Source organism: Penaeus chinensis, chromosome 36 (genome assembly GCF_019202785.1).
Source record: "Penaeus chinensis breed Huanghai No. 1 chromosome 36, ASM1920278v2, whole genome shotgun sequence".
Lineage (NCBI taxonomy): Eukaryota > Metazoa > Arthropoda > Malacostraca > Decapoda > Penaeidae > Penaeus > Penaeus chinensis.
In genome coordinates this window covers 32,528,761-32,548,760 of record NC_061854.1, presented here as the reverse complement: position 1 = coordinate 32,548,760, position 20,000 = coordinate 32,528,761, and the positions used below count along the sequence as shown (strand labels likewise).

The 20,000-nt window shown below is 35.2% G+C and overlaps 1 protein-coding gene and 1 long non-coding RNA gene across 2 annotated transcripts; both read left to right on the top strand.

Moving 5' to 3' along the window:
• The first annotated feature begins 620 nt into the window (after positions 1-620).
• Positions 621-7,848, top strand: LOC125045108 (eukaryotic translation initiation factor 3 subunit C-like). The gene is made up of 18 exons (XM_047642218.1): positions 621-662; positions 1,255-1,386; positions 1,818-1,950; positions 2,156-2,300; positions 2,494-2,709; positions 2,929-3,054; positions 3,239-3,392; positions 3,685-3,948; positions 4,301-4,474; positions 4,675-4,863; positions 5,101-5,283; positions 5,626-5,799; positions 5,938-6,018; positions 6,149-6,366; positions 6,512-6,749; positions 6,863-7,021; positions 7,172-7,273; positions 7,489-7,848. Exons 2-17 carry the CDS (start codon positions 1,288-1,290, stop codon positions 7,253-7,255), a joined length of 2,637 nt encoding a protein of 878 aa, XP_047498174.1. The 5' UTR covers positions 621-662; positions 1,255-1,287; the 3' UTR covers positions 7,256-7,273; positions 7,489-7,848.
• Positions 7,849-8,350: 502 nt separating this feature from the next.
• LOC125045111 lies at positions 8,351-14,249 on the top strand. The gene is made up of 15 exons (XR_007116526.1): positions 8,351-8,503; positions 8,777-8,821; positions 9,292-9,330; positions 9,547-9,602; positions 9,832-9,882; positions 10,073-10,140; positions 10,296-10,362; positions 10,633-10,674; positions 11,027-11,078; positions 11,697-11,749; positions 11,939-11,998; positions 12,237-12,298; positions 12,501-12,566; positions 13,773-13,862; positions 14,064-14,249. It is a non-coding gene; the product is annotated as an uncharacterized LOC125045111 (long non-coding RNA).
• Positions 14,250-20,000: the final 5,751 nt, after the last annotated feature.

Below are 20,000 nucleotides of genomic sequence, written 5' to 3'. Positions count from 1 at the left end.
ACTTATAAAAATTAGTTTAATGCACAGAACCGCCGGAAGCCCCCGCTTTCAGATGTCTTTTTTCGAGGTTTGTGCGACAGAAAGCCTCCAGCGAAGCCAATTATTTCTAGAACTTTCGAATTCCTTCTGCGACCTTGCTGTATTAATGCGGTGTTGATTGCTTTCTAATTAATGATACCAATTCTGTCATCCCATTCGATGTTACTTCCGTCACTCTCCATTGCTTTATTTATTTATGTATTTTTGTGCGCTTTTATTGGAAATTTTCCATGTTTCATACTCGTGTTTTACTTACACGTGAGACTTTTATCTTTCTTTTCATCATGTTAATGCGATTATCTATCAGTAATTATAAAAGATAATGATAAAGTTCTTACATCTTGTTGATGTATTATTTATTATGTCCCCCCCCCCCCCCCCCCCCCAATGCACGTGTTGAATTTACGCGGGGGAAACTGTTACATATTTACCGAGAAAATAAAAAGTACAAGTTATTAGTTCTTTTGCTTTAGGCTATCCATAACTCAAATCAATCGACAATAGCTTAAATAATTGATCTTTAAAAATAATAATATTATCAACTCAGAGAAGAAGATACAAGCAAAATTTCTGTCCGCCGCCTTAACGTTCCTTCTTGGCCGAGCCTCTCGCCAAAACACATTGTAAGTGAGAGGAAATGTCGTGAATATCCCTCATTTCCCCCTTTTTGGTCCATCCGAACGCCGTAGATAAGTATATAGGTTATATAAAAGGAGGAGAGGAGTATTTGCGAGTGTGTCCTATAGCTAGATTGTAGCGAAAAGGGGATTTAAAGTGTGATAGTAGTTCCGGCGTGGCGTCTTGACAGCAGCTGCCGGGAGAGGAAAGCAGATTTCTTTTTACTTTTGAGGAAATAAGACTCCATTAACACATTTTATGCCGTTTTTCCTCAATCCTTTTGGTCTTTTAGTTGTTGGAGTGCGTGTGAGTTCGTGAGGACGAATTGTTAGGAGGGTATGTGTGGTTAAACAAGGTGCAAGTTTCTGTTGCATCATTACTAGGAAGGACGATGAAATATCTAGTCTTTATTAACAAATTTAACACGAGTAGAGTAACTTCGTGCATTATATAGGAAGCTTGAACGTAAATTAATCTTGTGTTGCTGATCTGCTTCAAATAATTCCTTGAAAATCTGGTATGTGAACGTGTGGTTTGTTTGTTGGTTTGTGGTTTGTTTGTTGGTTTGCTTGTCGTGAACTACTCGTCTTTCCACAGATATAACGCGGAAGGACAGAAGAAGCCGCCAACATGACTTCCCGTTTCTTCATGTCCGACTCTGAGACCGAGTCCGAGTCGAGCGAGGAGGAGACCGTTAAGGAGCCAGCCATCTCCGGGGCTGCCTTCGTGGTGAGGCTTCGTCCTTTTTTCTTTTACCTCTCTTCTCTCTTTTTTTTCCTCCCCCACCTTTTACTTTTCCTGTGAATTATTCTCGATGTCAGATTTTTGGGCGCGGTAATTTGAATCTAATTGTATGCTTGAGTAATGTTTTTTTAGTGGAATAACATTTTTGTCAGCATTTTTGCCAGCAGTACTTAAGAATATCACGCAAGTCTGTATTGAGTTGGTCCAGAGAATAAATGAGATAAAATTGTGACAAAGTACATAACTTTCTTTGCAAGGCAATATTTAATTTAGTTTTTTTTATGGTTCTTGTGTATATCATTACATATTGTTGAACTAAGTGAGGAGTGTCACATTATTAGGATTTATGAGATTATCTTTTGTAATTTGGAAGGACATGGTTAAAGTTGCATAGCCAGTAACGTCTTCTTTTCCAGTTTAGTGAAGATGAGGAAGACACCAAACGTGTCGTCCGCTCAGCCAAGGAGAAGCGCTATGAAGAGCTCAAGAACATCATCAAGAGCATCAAGAACTACAAGTCAGCCAGGGACTTGTACAGTGTGCTCTCAAGTAAGTTTGTGTTGTGAAGAGAAGGTGAAAAGATTAAAATTTATGTAAGTTTCAAACTAAGATAGTGTTAACATTGTATGAATAACTGTGTGAATACTTTATTTGATAATGTATTCATGTGTATGTGTATTATATTCTATCAGATTATATCAAAGATTTGATTGATAAATAGTTTAGGCATGGAATAACAGATGTGCTTTTACAGGTTTTGAGGACCTGTGCCGTGCATATACAAAGGCCCTTCCTGTTGTGCAGAAGGAAGAGAGCGGCAAGACCCCACGCTTCTACCTGCGTTGCCTGGTGGAGCTGGAGGACTTCATCAATGACATGTGGGAAGACAAAGCTGCCAGGTAGGAGCAGTCTGCTGAAATAATCTGAAACCCCAGTTCTGACTTTTTCACATAGGTAGCAAAGAATATTTTTAAACAAACTTAGATGTCTGTCAAATAATGGTACCTAATTTTGAGTTGACTCGAGGAAATTTAAGTTGTAAAATACCTTTGTGTATTATTTTACTTACAAAATGTTTTCCACATTTTTCAGGAAACACAAGTGGAATAAGATCAATGCCAAGAGTTTGACCACACTCCGCCAGAAGTATAGAAAGTATGCTCGTGAATATGAAACTGATTTGGCTGCCTTCCGGGAAAACCCTGATGCTCCCGATTCTGAATCTGAGATGAAGGAGGCTGAAGATGAAGACAGTGACTTTGAAACTGATATGGACTCTAATACTTTCAAGAAAGAATCATCTACCAAGTAAGGAAACTGGAAGAATTTTTACTAAGTGATGATTCATCAAATAGGGCTCTTTCACTGCTATGCTTATGCTAACATTTTATTTTCTTCTATGGAAACAGATGATACTTGTAAATGAAATCTGTATATCTAATGAGGGTGATTTCTTTTAGAGAAGCATATTTCTGCAAATCTTTTGTAAAACTTTCTTTACAAACTGAACATTTTATTAAATTTCAGGACTGCCAAGAAGCAGAAGGAAATTGAGGAGGATGATGACGACGACGATGACAGCATTGACTGGGGTCCCGATTCGGATGACGAGACCTCTTCCTCGGATGGAGATGTTGGCATATACTCTTTGAGGTAAGATTGTGAGTTTTGCAAGCCAAGAAGGTAATTGTTGCTGGAAAGAAATAGGCAGTTGAATATTTCAGTTGTGTGATTTTAAATATTTTATTACTGCTACACTTTTTGTTCATTTTGATAAAAGAATATTCAATACAGGTGATTATAGGCTAAAAAACATTTATTTCATTTTCTTTTATAGGGAACATTTCTTGAAAAAGACAACAGACAGAGATGAAGATGATGGCAAAAAAAAGAGGAGGAAGAAGCCAGCAGAGACCAAGATCAAGGAGGAGGATAGCGATGATGATGAAGGTGGCTGGGAAACTGTCAAGAAAGGATCCTCTATGCCAATGGTAGGTTCATATTGCCAGAGATTCTGATGTTGGCTTAGCTTCATTTTTAGACTGAATTGGTTTACCAGTCTGTGTAGTTAGGCCATTAAACTTGGCTAAGAAAAATATTTAATTATAGTAATTTCTCATCATGTATTATGATGCAGTGGCCAAGCAAAATATGTTGACCAAGATAATTTAATTCTACATTTATCTATTAAAGCAAAAAAGTTAGGAATGTGTAAATTGCTGACTGATAGTTTTTGCCCTCTTTCTATTTATTTATTTATTTTTTGCTATCTGTGATCACCAGGAAAAGCCCAAGATGTTTGGCAAGGATGATGAGATCAATGTGCAGTCTGTACACAAGAAGCTGAATGAGATCATGGCTGCCCGTGGCAAGAAGGGCACAGACAGGAAGGAACAGATTGAGCTTTTACACGAACTGATGAACGTCTCTGATGAGAACAACCTTGGACCAGCCATCCGCATCAAGATTCAGTTCAACATCATCATGTCCATCTATGACTACAACCCCTCAGTGTCTGACCCAATGAAAGTGGAGCTGTGGGACAAGGTATGCTCAGGGGACTGCACTCTGCATATAGCATATCATTCCTTGTCACCAAATGATTGATAAGTATAGGGCATGATATTTTGAGTGGATAAGGATATAGAAATAATATCTTTATATACTGCATAACAAAAATAAAGTTGACCTCTTGAATATGAGATAATGAAATGATAAACTTAGAATTTACAAAGACTTGAGAAGAATGACTGAACTAACAATAGAAAGGGAGAAAAATGTGAATAATAAATTGACCTGACTTACACAGCCAGGGTTGAGTAATAAGAGGCTATTACTATAACAACACTGTAAAGGTATCGCTGTGCTCAGATGTTTCTTGTCTTGTTTATCCCTCCAGGTCCTCATTAAAATCGATGAGTTGCTGGACATGATGATTGCTCACCCAGACCTGGTCATTGGAGAGCATATCACAGAGGAGAGTGAGAGCCTGGAGACTGCTCCCCTGCTTGTGCGTGGCTGTGCCCTCACTATCGTCGAACGGATGGATGAGGAATTTATCAAGTTGCTTAAGGTAAGGTTTTTCATCTTAAGTAGAATGAATATATTATTTGGGGTATATTGCAAATGGAAAACAAGAATATATTTTTTGCATATGTTAGCATTAATTTGGGATGGAAGGAATGTGGTAAGGATCTAGTTTTAAGTCTTTTAATTTGAAACCCCAAAAAATAAACTTCCTATGACTAACCAGCAAATGCATTCTTTTTCAAGGCCTGTGATGCTCACAGCAATGAATACATTGTTCGTCTCCGTGATGAGATCCGTGTTTGTGCTATCATTGACAAACTTTTGAAGTATGAGGAAGAGAACGGAATGCCCTCTGACATCTGCCGCATCTATTTGAGGAAAATTGAGCATCTCTACTATAAATATGAGCCTCGTGCTGCCAAACAGGCTGTGGTAAGAAAAGGCAATAGTTATGTACATATGTACTTTTATTTATTGGTTTATATACATTTTGAGGATGTCTGGAATTGATTATAACTATGCTTTTTCCTAGCTTTTTAATATATGCATAGTTTATTTGGTTTATAGCTTTGCACATGTTATTCACTCAAAAAATCAAATGAAAATGAGATTGGTGATTAATGAATTTATTTTTACATATGAATTACAATTACCAATCTCCTGCTTCAGGGTGAGATCCCCAAAACTGATGACACCAGTGTGGAAGAGATGGACAGGCTCTGCAAGTATATCTATGTGCGTGACAACACAGATCGTCTGCGTACACGTGCCGTGCTCTGTCACATTTACCACATGTCACTGCATGACAAGTGGTATGAAGCACGTGATCTGATGCTGATGGCTCATCTACAGGTATGCTGGAATTTTTGTTTTTGTTGAACTTTTACTTTTTTGCCAGTAGTCATAGCTAACTTGTGTTGATTCTAAATCTTTCTTATAATGATTGATTGTTGGAACTTAACTTTACGATAGATGTGGGTAAAGGATAGTTGTTCACATTGGGCTTTGCTTTTATTATTTTGGATAAGGCAACGATTATTTAAATTTATTTCATTTCATCATTGACAAGAATTCATAAAACTACTATTTTGGAAAGAAGTAAATCTAGTATGCAGCTATTTTTTGGTACATTCTTGTAAGTTTTTGTGGTAGGACAGTCTATTGCAATAATTTTACTCTACAAATTTCTTGCAGGAAACCATCCACCACTCAGATCTGCCAACCCAAATTCTGTACAATCGTACCATGGTTCAGCTTGGTCTGTGTGCCTTCCGTCATGGCAACATCCGTGAAGCTCACAATGCCCTCTTGGACATCCAGTCTGGTGGTCGTGCAAAGGAACTTCTTGCACAGGGCCTTCTTCCCCAGGTAAGGAGTGTTTTAGATTACTTTCCTTATTTGTTATATGATATTTGAAATAGAGGTGTAAATGTGGGTTTACTGACAATTTAAAATGTTTAAGTTAATAAATATGGAGGGATACTAATAAAGTTTGTTCCTGTATAGCGACAACATGAGCGAACCACCGAGCAGGAGAAGCAGGAAAAGCAGAGGCAAATTCCTTTCCATCAACACATTAATCTGGAGGTAAGGTTACAGTGCTTTCTTTACTTTTATTGATTAAACATTTGTTGGAAAAGGTATGGATCAGTATGTAAACTTTTGAATGAATATATTGCATTGGTTTCATCTAGAATTTTCCCACATTTTTTCTTAGATGCTGGAGTGCGTTTATTTGGTCTCAGCCATGCTTATTGAAATCCCCTACATGGCTGCCCATGAATTTGATGCTCGTAGGCGTATGATCTCCAAGTCATTCCACCATCAGCTGAAGAATTCAGAGCGTCAGTCTCTGGTAGGCCCTCCGGAGAGTATGAGGGAACACGTGGTGGCCGCCTCCAAGGCCATGCGCAATGGCAACTGGAAGCAATGCAGGTGGGCAAGTTGTATAGTGTACTCTAGCTGCAAATCTGGTGTGGTAGGAAGTATAGGATATGTACAGTTTATCAGTTCAGTCGGTGTTTAATATAAATATGTTGTATTCTTTTTATGAATAGCCACTAACAAATGGTTTCTTCAGGAATCTCTTGCTGAATGACAAGATGAACTCTAAGGTGTGGGACTTGTTCCACGAACCTGACCGTGTGCGCACCATGCTGGGAGGCAAAATCCAAGAGGAGAGCCTGCGCACATATCTTTTCACCTACTCTCATGTTTATGACTCCATCTCCCTTATCAAGCTGTCAGAGATGTTTGAGTTGCTCCATGGGACTGTGCATGCCATTATTAGCAAGATGATCATCAATGAGGAAATTATGGTGAGAAATGATTACTCATATGTCCATCATTTATCTGTCATTTTTTATGCAGTAGTGGATGAATAATGTTCAGGTAAGGCTACATGGTTTCTGAATTCACATGTTCATTTCAGGCATCCCTTGATGAGCCAACTTCCTGCCTTGTGATGCATCGCACAGAGCCTTCATCATTGCAGTCACTCTCACTGCAACTGGCAGATAAGCTCTATAACTTGGTGGAGAACAATGAGCGTATCTTGGACCAGAAGCCCTTTTTCGCCCGCGGAATGCAGGTAATGTTGAAAGGAAGCATTTACAGGTGTTGACAAATGGAAGATTTATCTTTTTCTGATTTGCTTTTCTTTGTGCTGTCCTCTTTTTTCTGGGAAATTAATCCTTTGGTTGAAAACATAGTGCCTATATGATTAATTTTTTGTTCAAAGGGCGGTGGGTACCGTGACCGTCGTGAGAAGGGTAGCTGGGGAGAACGAAGAGACCGCCGAGACCAGCGACGAGAGAGAGATTAAAGAGGATTCACACCCAAGGTAAGCAGTTTAATAAAGGGATTAACAGACTTTATGGTCTCCTTGGTTTTGTGAAACCAATTTTATTCATGATTATGAGAAATATGAAAACCTTCATGTCAGATGTGTTTTCTATTTTTATAGAAGAATTACATGTGTAATTTAATACTCTATATAAATCCATTTTAAGTATTACCATACGTACATTCTTTTAATGAGAATTGTCTCTGGAACAGATGGCAGCCAGCAAGCCTCATCTTGTTTGACGTTCTGGTCAGCATTCATGTGGCTGTTGAAGTATTGTCGTTGATTATCCCGACCTCCTCCCCCTCTGCAAGGAAAGGTCTGCTGGGGCCTGCCTGTTTACTACAAAGCAAGGCTTTGTTAGTGCTTTGCCATTAGTATACTGCATGTTTTTTATACAGTCCATTTTGGCTATGCTTTGTAGTGGAATGGGTGGGCCCCAGAAAGCACTTGTGAAGAGTTGAATGTATATGAAGAATATGATTTATGAAATATTTTAATTGTTCTTGGTTATTAATCATCATCACTGAGAGGATCTGTAGAGGAATCGGTTAATAAATTGGTACCATCTTCTCATTTGTTTTATTAGATCCATATAATGATTATTTTGCATCCAGATATGCTTCATATCTAACAGGATGCTTCTTGCCTTTCCTCTTTTTTAATTCTTATTATCAGGTTTATTTGTGTGCTTTTGGATTAAATACTTGTAATATAAAGCTTGAAACTCGTGAGAAAGTCAAAGATGATTAGACAATTCATCACACACAGAAGTACTATTTAAGTACAGTATAGAATTAACCCGTCCATAGACAAGAAACCCATGACAACATTGAATGAAATTACCAGTCATTGGTGCTGCACTGTCACATCAGCTACTTTGGTATTCATGAGCAAGAAAGCTTTTGACAGGCGACACCATGCAGGAGGAAGATGCTAGACACTTCCATAAGAATAATTTAGTTTGTACTGCAAGATGTGAAATAGCCCTATGAAGCAGAAAACCAGGAATAGATAAGGGTCCAAATTCAGGTAAGTTTGCCTAATGACTGATTTATTTTGTTTATCTAATGTTGTATTATGTGATTCTGGAGTAAATGTTAACTTAGGTGTTGAAAGTTTTCTCCTATTGCTATTTACAGGTTGTGGTTTGGTGCAGTAGTCCCCCTTTTCTTCATTCAACAGTATTTAAGTAGGATGTAGATCAGCACTGCTGTTGATGAGCCTGTAAGTATAACCTCTACCTGTAATAAAGGCTTAACATATATTATTTTTAAAATTTATTAGTATTGTACTGGTAGATACCTTTATAAAGTTTATATTGAATTCTGCTGTAAACACGTTAATGTTAATTCTTTAGTCAAAGTTCACATGATGTTTCATTACTTTCGTTCTCCTGACAAAAATTGATGTCAATCTTTAACTGACTTTAAATAAATAACACTGCACTTAGAAGTTTTCATGAATTGGTACTATATCATTTCCTTGTATATTTGACAGGATGTAAGCTGTGAGATCCAGATTCTGCAAGGCTTCATCCTTATCGTAAGTATGATTCTGAAGCTTTTAATAATTTGATGGTTTACATAGCTTTGAGTAGATTTTTCAAGGTGCTCTAAATGGCATGAGAGTCAGGATCCCATGCATCTAAGTGCAAAGTTAATCTTCCAACACTAGAATAAAACTCCAGGGAATGGGGATGCACATATAACAAAAACTGGAGTCACTGAACTGGCACTGTGAGCTCACAAAGAGCCACTTCTATGTAGTGAATTCATAGTTTGTCCCAACTCTTGATTTTGGTGCCTAGGTGCAGTATGTTAAGCAGACCACATGCAATTATCTGCTGAGGTAGTTGGTTAAATGGCCGTTACATCCTGCTCAATATGATGGTTCATTACTTTCGTTCTCCTGACAACTTTTTGATGTCAATCATAAAACTGACTTTGGAATGTACTAATACTAAGAAAAATTCTTTTATATAATTTCTATATACTTTTTTCTATTTTTGACAGGATCTATGTTACAAGACTGTGGGTGATCAGCAATATTAGGTAAGCTTATTCAGATTTACCAATTTCTGAAATCACTTGAAACTTTTGACTTGTAAGCTTGAATTGCTCTTCTGTATTTTTTTTTTTTTAATGATGCTTAATTACTTTCGTTCTCCTGAAGACATTTGATGTCATTTTATTAACTGATTAAAATAATTGTAATGTATGATTTAGTGTTAGGTTTTGTTCCTTCATTTTTTTTTTTTTAATTAACAGATGTAATATGGATCTGCATTTTGCAAGACTTCCTGCAAAAGTTCATTGAAAAAAAGGTAAGATATCTCTTATTATTTCATATATTTTTAAAGCTTTGCAAAAATTTATTGCTCTCTGGTCATTCTTTTAGAAGAAATACCATCTTAATTTTTCTTATGATGTTCCATGACTTTCGTTCTCCTGACTGAATTTGATGTCAATCTTTTAATTGATTTTAGATACGGTTTACTTTAATTAAGGTTTTATTTGAAGTGATACCATATGTCATTTCCATATTTTTGGCAGGTGTTGAAATCCAAATTCCTGAAAGCAAGATCTACATTTTGCATATCATAGGTAAGGTGTTTCTTGTTATTTTTCTGTTTTTTAAAGCTTTCCCAAATTATTATTTCATATGATGTATCTATACTTTCGTTCTCCTGACAGTTTTTTGATGTCTTCCGTATACTGAATTTAAAAATAAAGCATGATTAACTCAGTCTTGTGTAAACTTATAACCTAATCAGTTCCCAATATATCTTAACAGGTAGCTATTACAGATCGACTTTTCATCATAAGACTGACTGTTCAAGGAGCAATATGTATTAGAGAGAGGTATGTTTATGAATATGAGGGGATATTTACTAAGCATCATGATATAGATGATCATTGTTGTCTTTACATCTTGTTATTTTATGATACTAAGTTCTATGCAATTCTCTAGATATATACTTAATTGTAGAAGTTTCACCATCATTTGTCATTTGCAGATTGTCATGCCTATCTTCATTCACCAAATAACTATGGATGCTGCAGATCTGCTCTCTGTATTTAACTGTAAGTAAAACCTTTACATGTGGTATAATTTCTGCTTAATACTTACAAAACCTATCATTGATGTGTAGAATACTTGACAAAAGTTATATTTGAGGATAGTTCAGAAAAAAATATTTGTAATCTCTTAAACTAAGGTTTTCATATAATGATGTTCCAGTACTTTCGTTCTCCTGACAAAAATTGATGTCGATGTCTATCTGATTTTGAATAAGTAAGGCTGTAATTTTTTATGAATATTAGCCATATGTCATTTCCATATATTTTTTACAGAATGTAAGCATTAAGATCCAGATACTGCAAGGCCTACTTTTGGTATGTTGATGTCCAAGTTTTTTTTTTGTAATGGATGTTCTTGATTTAATTGAAGTGAAATGTGTGATAAAATAATGTACAGTATTTATACATTTATGATGATTGAAAAGATTAAATACAATGTATAACCAATGTAATTGGTAATTTTTACCAGAGATATTGTGTGTGTGGCTTATTTATTGTTATTTTGTTAAGCAAAAGATCTGAGGAAATATGAAACCTGTTCATTATGATGATTAATTACTTTCGTTCTCCTGACTGATGTTGATGTCAAACATAAACTGATTTCAGTATATGTTTGTACTTTAAAAGTGTTTATATGGTTTCAGAAAGGTATTTTGTATTTTGACAGGAATTGGGGCATTGGTTACAAGACTTGTCACACCATCATTCAGCTGTATGAGGTAAGCTTGTTGCAATTTACTAATTGCCGTAATTGCTTGACGCTTGGGACTTGACCCATTCGCCCCGGATTTATGTTCTGTCCCCTGTAGTTTTTGGTGAATTTTGTTACATACAGATGGCTCCACGTGTGCTCAGCCAGCAAGGAGTCTATCAGCAGGCCCTAGTTACTGATCTTGATTTCCCCATTCCTTGAATTGGTGGGAAAATGTATTTTTTCTTATTATACCATTCCTATCAATACTGCTATTATTGTTACTGATGTTATGATTATTAAATTGTCATTAAAATATTTTAGACAATGAAATGATACAAAAGACCCTTTCCTAAAGTGAAGGTAAAGGGTAAACAGCTGAGATTGGTAGTTCTGATAACTGGCTATTTGGGGTTTAAAACTTGTAGAGTAGAGCCATCTATGTGTAAATACAATAAATAAATGTGTATTACAGTGGGCGAATGGATTAAAAACGTGTTACTCTTGAATATTTTTTAATGATGTTTCAATACTTTCGTTCTCCTGACAGCCTTTTGATGTCATTTATTAACTGATGAAAATAATTTGTTTATATACATGTTATATAATTTCTGTTCCCACATTTATTCATCTTTTCTTTAAATAGAGCAAACAAGGATCTGCATTTTTCAAGCCATACTGAAGAATTAATTGAAAATGGTAAGGGCTTTCTAGTGATTTTCAGTAGGCCTTTATAACAGTTCATTCTTTCACATGATGTATCTTTACTTTCGTTCTCCTGACAGTATTTTGATGTCACAGATTTGCTGAATTAAAAAAAGACATTGCTCAATTGAATCTGACTTTTATGAGATTTTAGTCTAATCCTTTTCCAATATCCTATAACAGGTATTCCAGTAAATGTCGGCATCATAAGGCTGACACTTCAAGGAGTGATAAACTGTTGAAGTATGTATTATGTTAACATTTACTAGGCGTCACAGCAAACAGTCATGTCTTTACATTGTTTACCAAAAAATCTTGTCATATAACTATACCTTTCCAAGTTTCCTTCATGTGATGTGCTTTTTACTTTCGTTCTCCTGATAACATTATTTTGATGTTGATTATTAACTGATGAAGTTTACAGAAGTATATTATTGATGGTTTATTGTTGTGCTTTACTATTTTTAAATGCTTTTAACAGGTTGAAATGGTATAAATGGGATCCACTTGATGAAATGGCTGCTCTTCCTCGGATGAACTAAGGTAAAATGTCAGTTTGTATTTCTGGAAGTAGATTGTGACAGTGGGATTTGGTGGGCACCAATAATACTGTTTCATGTGATGTTTCTTATTACTTTCGTTCTCCTGATAGTGTTTGATGTCAAATGAACACTGATATGTGAGAATCAAAGCACATGAAGTTGTAGCAACAGTTTTGGTTTCATAATTTATTGCTCTTCCACAGATGTAGCAGTTACCAAAGGTTATCCATGCAGCCATTGCAACAGCTGCCTTAGTCATTCAAGTCAAGGTATTTTCAAACTTTTAATACTTTTACACATACATGCTTACACTTAAGGGGCTCTTAACCCAATGGCGCCGGGTATAGGAAATTAAAAAAAACTCTACGCTCTGGCGAACGGCGGCAGCGCGCCGACTCTGAGCGCGTGAATTCGGTACATCAAGCCGAATCATTGCCTCGGGGCGTTTTGGCGCGGCGCCGCTGCGGACAGCCGCACGCCTCACATCGTGCGTATTGTTATGACGGCGATAGCCGTGACCCGTCGCCATTGGGTTAACACTAGCACATTTTCCAACTTCCCTCAACCAGCCCAAATTGCTGTGGTCTGCTGTTGTGCTATAATGATTCGGGTGCGTGGGATATAGCTGAAACTTTTGGATATTAGGGCCAGCATTCTGTCTTGCAGTCAGTATACCAAGACAGAATAACTGCTATGTGCTCATATCACTGTTTTATTAGTTGTGTTAGGAGTTCTGTAATATGTGCGAATTAGTATTATCAATGGTGACAAGATAAAAATCTGTAGTAATCAAATTATGAGGATCTTTCTCTTCCATGGAATAACTGCTTCCTAGTCATTCCTAAAATTATTTTGGTAAAGAAATGAAGAAAAAAAAGCACTCCTTCTGTTACTTTTATTCACTTCTTGCTGATTATTCATAACTCTGTTTAAGTAAATAAGTAATTTCCTCGGAGAAGAGTGTCACTCTGAAAGGGGCTTATCATTATTACATTTTTCAGTCTGGGGAAAAAAGCATATGTGGCATGAAGATAGTGCACTATCAGCTTGAGGATTGAGGTTAGATGTCAAAGGATGGGGTGGGGGGTGGGGTGCTAGTGTGATTGGCACTTAACATTCAGACACCTTGTAGTATGTAAAAAGGCAGTGATGTCCTTAACAAGTTGTTGATTATTTCTTTTCTATTCAGATGAGTTAGACATAATTTTATATTTTTTGGACATTTTACATATATTCTGGCATTTACATATTTTGCATTTAGCCAGTCATTACCAACCTGTTAAGTGCATTACTGTCCTCTTAAAATAGTAACTAATAAATTCTACCTACACCAGTTTTTACCATTTTTAAATGATGTGAAATACTTTCGTTCTCCTGACAGTTGATGATGTCAACATTATTTGCTGATACAATATAAAATACATAAAAAAGGTATGTAGATATTTTATATCTATTTAGATATCCATCTTTGACAGATGTTTGGACCATGGGTTTTAATTTTGATCGTGAATGAAGCAGATCCAGCCTATGGGAAAGGACCAATGATTTTTCATCTCGGTGTGAAGGTAAATTTTGCTTTTGTTATTCAGTAACTTTAAGAAACCCATGTGTATTTATGGTGTTATAGTCTTATCCACATGATGTTTTAATACTTTCGTTCTCCTGACAGCCATTGATGTCATATTGTAAATCTGAATACTTCCTTATGTACAGTGAGATCATATTTTTGTTGTAGCTTACTAATATTAGTTCTTAATTTGTTTCAGATACTGATGCTGATGTGAATGAGTCACAGTACTATTTGTCTTGTTGAATCCCTGATCATATTGAAGATTGCATTGTTCCTGGTCCTCAATACTCCCGTGACAAGCAATTGGATCTGCAGTGTTGCTATTCCTTTATAGATGTGTAGATATTTTCTTTGATGCTGTAAATAAACTGGATTGAATTACTGAACTGGTTTCTATAAATTGACTATTTCCGTGTATTCTGTCTCCCCCCCCCCCCCCAATAAAAAAATATATACATACATACATACATACATACATACATACATACATAAATATATATATACATATACATACATAAATATATATACATATACATACATAAATATATATATAAATATACATACATAAATAAATATATACATATACATATATAAATATATATACATATACATATACATACATAAATATATATATACATATACATACATAAATATATATATACATATACATACATAAATTTATATATACATATACATACATAAATATATATATACATATACATACATAAATATATATATACATATACATACATATATATATACATATACATATATATACACATATACATACATATATATATATACATATACATATATATATGCATATACATATATATATATGCATATACATACATATATATATGCATATACATACATATATATATGCATATACATACATATATATATACACATATACACACATATACATACATATAGATACATATACATACATATATATACACACACATACATATATATATACATATACATACATATATACACATATAAATATATATACACATACATACATATATATACATATACATATAAACATATGCATATACATACATAAACATACATATATATACATATACATATATATACATATACATTCATTTATATGTACATATACATACATATATATACACACATATACATACATATATATATATATATACATACATACATATATATACACATACATATATATACACACATACATATATATACACATATACATACATATATATGTACACATACATACATATATATACACACATACATACATATATATACATACATACATATATATATACATATACATACATATATATACACATACATACATATATATACACATACATATATATATACATATACATACATATATATACATATACATACATATATCCATATATATACACACATAAATATATATATATATACACATACATACATATATATATACATATACATATATATACATACATATATATATACATATATATAAACATATACACATACATATATACATATATATATGCATTTATATGCATTTATATACATATATATGCATATATATACATATATATACATATATATATGCATATATATACATATATATGCATATGTATACATATATATATGCATATGTATACATATAAATGCATATATATACATATATGCATATATATACATATACACACAAATATATATGTATATGTATATATATGTATATGTACATATATACATATATGTATATTTACATATATGTGTATATAAACATATATGTATATATATACATATATATGTGTATATATACATATATATGTATGGATACATATATATGTATATATACATATATATACATATATATGTATATATACATATATACATATATATACATATACATACACATACATTTCCACATATATGCATATACATACATATACACATACATATATATACATATACATATATATACATATACATTCATATATATATGTATATATATACATATATATGTATATATATACATATATATGTATATATATACATATATATAATATATATATATGTATATATACACAATATAATATATACGTATATATACATATATATATATACATATATATACATATATACATATATATACATATATATGTATATATATACATATATATACATATATATACATGTGTACAAATATATACATACATATGTGTGTGTGTGTGTGTGTATGTTAGTAAACGGGAGTGGGCATTGACATTTCACACACAATGGGATGTGTAATTTTGAACATTATTCTGAAGACTTCTTTTGTAAAATTGTAAGAGAGCTCTAAATACCAGAAGGAGGTGGCAGCAGGTATATCTTTAAGAAAGGTATGAGGAAATTCGCGGAAAAGATACTAAAGTTTGAGAACAAGCCCAGCAAAATCCGAAATATTCATTTATCTCCCCCCCCCCCCCCAATCCCTTGCCTGTTGTTGTCGTGGGGGGGTGGGGGTTAGGAGGCGAGGACTGGGGCCCAATGCTGGGATCTCCTTTGCCTTGGGCCTCAAGCCCTCGACTCAACTAATTTTCCACGGTCTTTTTCCCTCCTGCCTTTTTGTTTCCGTCCCTTCTCCAACTATCCACTTCCTGAGGTGTGAGAGCCGTGCTGTGAAAGGATGAAAGGCAGACTTTGTGTCAGTCCTGAACGGCCTGAAGGAGCCATGGGCACGGTATTCCCCTGTTTTTGTTGTTTAGCCCTTACCTCCCATGGGGACCCTGAGGGGTGATTTCTCTACCCAACATATTCTAGGTTTACAATGCCCAATAATGATGTTATACCCTAGATAGGGGCAATGAGGCTTGCCCCTTCATCAAATGGCCCCATCAACTCAAAATCTCCCGATTCTCCGACCCCAGGCTCTCCATTGACCACGACTCAGAACACTACAACTACTACCATCTCGCGTTAAGTAATCAGGCGACAGCGCAGCAAGACAAACCTTGTACCTTAGATGCATTCATTTAATAAATTCATTTAGTATTTCATATTTTTTTGTAGATTATATGATAAAAGTATAACATAAAATTTATTGAGTTATCTGTATTTGACTATTGAATGAATACTCGGAAAACCTCGTATTTCCAAGCATTTTCTGTTTTTTATAGGAAAAACCGTAAATTCTCAGGAACCACTGAAGATCAACACATTTGAATACTAAAGCAAATTGCATTTCCTCTATTTGACAACTGATTTCCCCCTTTTTATAATAGAAAACGGGCTTGCACACTAACTTGAGATTCAGCAGGGTCGCACCCTTGTAAAACATTTTCTTAGAGTTATTGTTTTCAGTCTTTTGGCGAAAAGATCTCATGCAAAGTCATGCGAAGGGAACTACATTACCGCATTTCGAGTTTTATTGTCGCATCCATAATATGACAACAGAGTAATCACCAGGGTCACTTAAAAAACTAAATATCTATTTCGGACCCCTCCAATAACTTGCTCGTTTTGACGGGGACTGAGGCCCATTGTAGGGGATTTACCCTACCTTGCCCTCAGCCCTCGCCTCAACTAATTTTGCAATGGTCTTTCCTTCTCCTATTTCAGCCCCTTCTTCTGTCCACTTATCCTAATCGTTAAACTCATTATTGCCGTTTTCGCCACAGTACTTTGATCAGAAATGCTCCCTACTACCTTAACTCCTTCCCTTCTAACAACCTTTGCCTTATACTATACCCCATCAGCTCCCCCTCTCTGCCCTTTTCACTACCAAACTACCCTCTAGTACTGTTCAACCTGTAACTTTACCCTAATCAGTAACTCATTCCTAACCCTTTTCGCTACTCTACCATAGCGCCATATAACCTTTCATGTCACATCCTTAACTGGCCTCACGCTATCACTATCACTATAGTTTGAATGCGCTGCTAATGAACTTAGACGTTGACGCGGCAGAAAATGTTCAATAAATAAAATAAATATTATTTTTGAAATCAAAATCCTGACTCGTAGTTCACTGCGCATTTCGATTTTTTTTCTTGTTTTGCGATCGAACAAAAATGTGGGAGGAAAGTGTATTCCAGTCAATCATCACACTTAATTTTCTATCATTTATCTGCCATTACTTTAGACTAAAACAATACAAATTTTACCCTTCTAATACCGTATGTTACATTAAAATATCACGATCGGTTTGTTTTATAAAAGTGATCCCTACCCTTTCTAACAACTGTTAGATCGCCATAGCGAAGTGATCCGAAATATGGTAAAATGGTAACCGCCTATTTCAGAATACATGCTCGTGTTTATATCTGTTTTGTGTGTGTGTGAATTATACATGTGCACGTTTGAGTACATATGTATCTATTTAGCTGTGCATGTGCATACATGGAGTGGCTGTCAAAATAGGACGTCTTTAGTCAAGAAACGCATAGAGTGTGAATGCTAAAGTATCATAAACTACATATTAATTGGTCATGAGCTACGACTTTATTAAGGGACTTTAAACAGATTGCGCGACACGGTATAATAACCACTTTGTTAGCTCTTCAGATATATAGATGATCAAAGTGAGCATATGTTAGACGGCGCACAGCCTCGGCCTGCAACACCTGTAGACTTAGAAGCAGAATCATGAGATGGTCCCCTTACCTGAAGGATTTTGGCCTTTTTCGTGGAGCTTCATATATCAGGTAGGTTTTGGTACAACAAGCATTGCAACTAAAATCATCCGCTGAATTTTTGTTTTTGTTTGTTTGTTTGTTAATGTCTAAGGATGCCGTACAATGTATCACAAGAAATCTTTCCTTCGCACATACATGCATTAGAGTACCTCCGTATATTCACAACTGCCGTCCCCGCCAATCCCTTGCTCGTTGTTGTGTAGTGAACGACTCCACAGTATCACGTCGTCTCACTCCAGGAGGTATAAATCAATGTTAAATATCTCCTCTCACCTCCACCTCTGCCTCAGCCATACGAATGTTACCCTCTAATGGAAACCGACGAACTCGAGGTGGCAACACACTCCTGTCAGAGCCGCGGCGTAGTGACATTTTGCCTTGTACGTTCGTCGAAGACTATGGAAGAGACTACTTTACATTGTCAGGAGCTCCCTTACATCTCCCTTCATATCGCAACGTGAACTTCGGTCGCCTTCACTTCGCCCAGGGCACGAGCGTTTTATCCCGCGAGTGAGGAGGATGCCCGAGAACGGTATTGCCATGGACCGCTGCTGTATCGTATTATTTTAGTTTTTTAGTAAATGTTTATTTGATTTGTCTTTCTGGTACCTCTCTCTCTCCTCAAACAAGCAGCCGCGAGCTAGAATGGAATTCCTTTGAGTTTTACATTTTCAAGAGCAGCTATTATTTTATTATAAGCCATCCTTATGTACCGAAAAATCAACATTTTTATTAAATTTAATAATAATTAAAAAAGAATCATCTTCACTTTTTTTAAATTAAATTTTACTGAGTTTTACGTACTTTCACAAGTTTCACAATGGTTCTTTTATGAAGTTTATTTATTTATTTATTTTAAGTTAATTATTTTACCAGTTTTATTACACTAGTATCTTGTATTTCTAACTTGATTTTAACGTTAGTTTTATCATAATTAAAGGCCTACGAAAGAACCATATGTGGGGAGGGACAAGCAGGCGGGAGGATTCGGGAATTGGTCTTGTGCATGCAGGGTTGCTTCAGGAATCCCTGGATTGGGCCTCCCTTTCTTAAAGCTACATGGTTGTGAAGGCTGGAAGTGAGAGATATTTGTCAAGTTATTTCCTCGGAAAGTGACAGTGATTCGATGCCTTTGTTTATTTATTCGTTTTAGTGAAGTGTTTCGTATATTTTATTACTTTTATTGCCTTTATTGTTTTTAACATTTGTTTTACCACTTTACTGTTTTATAGAGATCACCCTTGCCTCGCCTCATCTAATTTTACAGGGTCTTTTCTTCTCCCTCTCTCCTTTTCCTTCTCTTCTTCATCCCCTTCTGTCCACTTATCCAAATCGTTAACGTATTTACCCTTTCGCCACAATACTTTGCCATAATGCTGTGTGACCTTTGATATCTGGTACATATATTTGTTTTGGCCATTGGCCATTCTGTAAATCCATAAACATCGCCTTAC

Excerpts from the sequence above, each read along its gene's own strand:
- LOC125045108 (XM_047642218.1), top strand. The coding sequence starts at position 1,288 with ATGACTTCCCGTTTCTTCATGTCCGACTCTGAGACCGAGTCCGAGTCG. Across the intron at positions 2,301-2,493 it reads TGGGAAGACAAAGCTGCCAG|GAAACACAAGTGGAATAAGA; the intron begins GTAGGAGCAGTC and ends CACATTTTTCAG. Across the intron at positions 5,284-5,625 it reads TGCTGATGGCTCATCTACAG|GAAACCATCCACCACTCAGA; the intron begins GTATGCTGGAAT and ends AATTTCTTGCAG.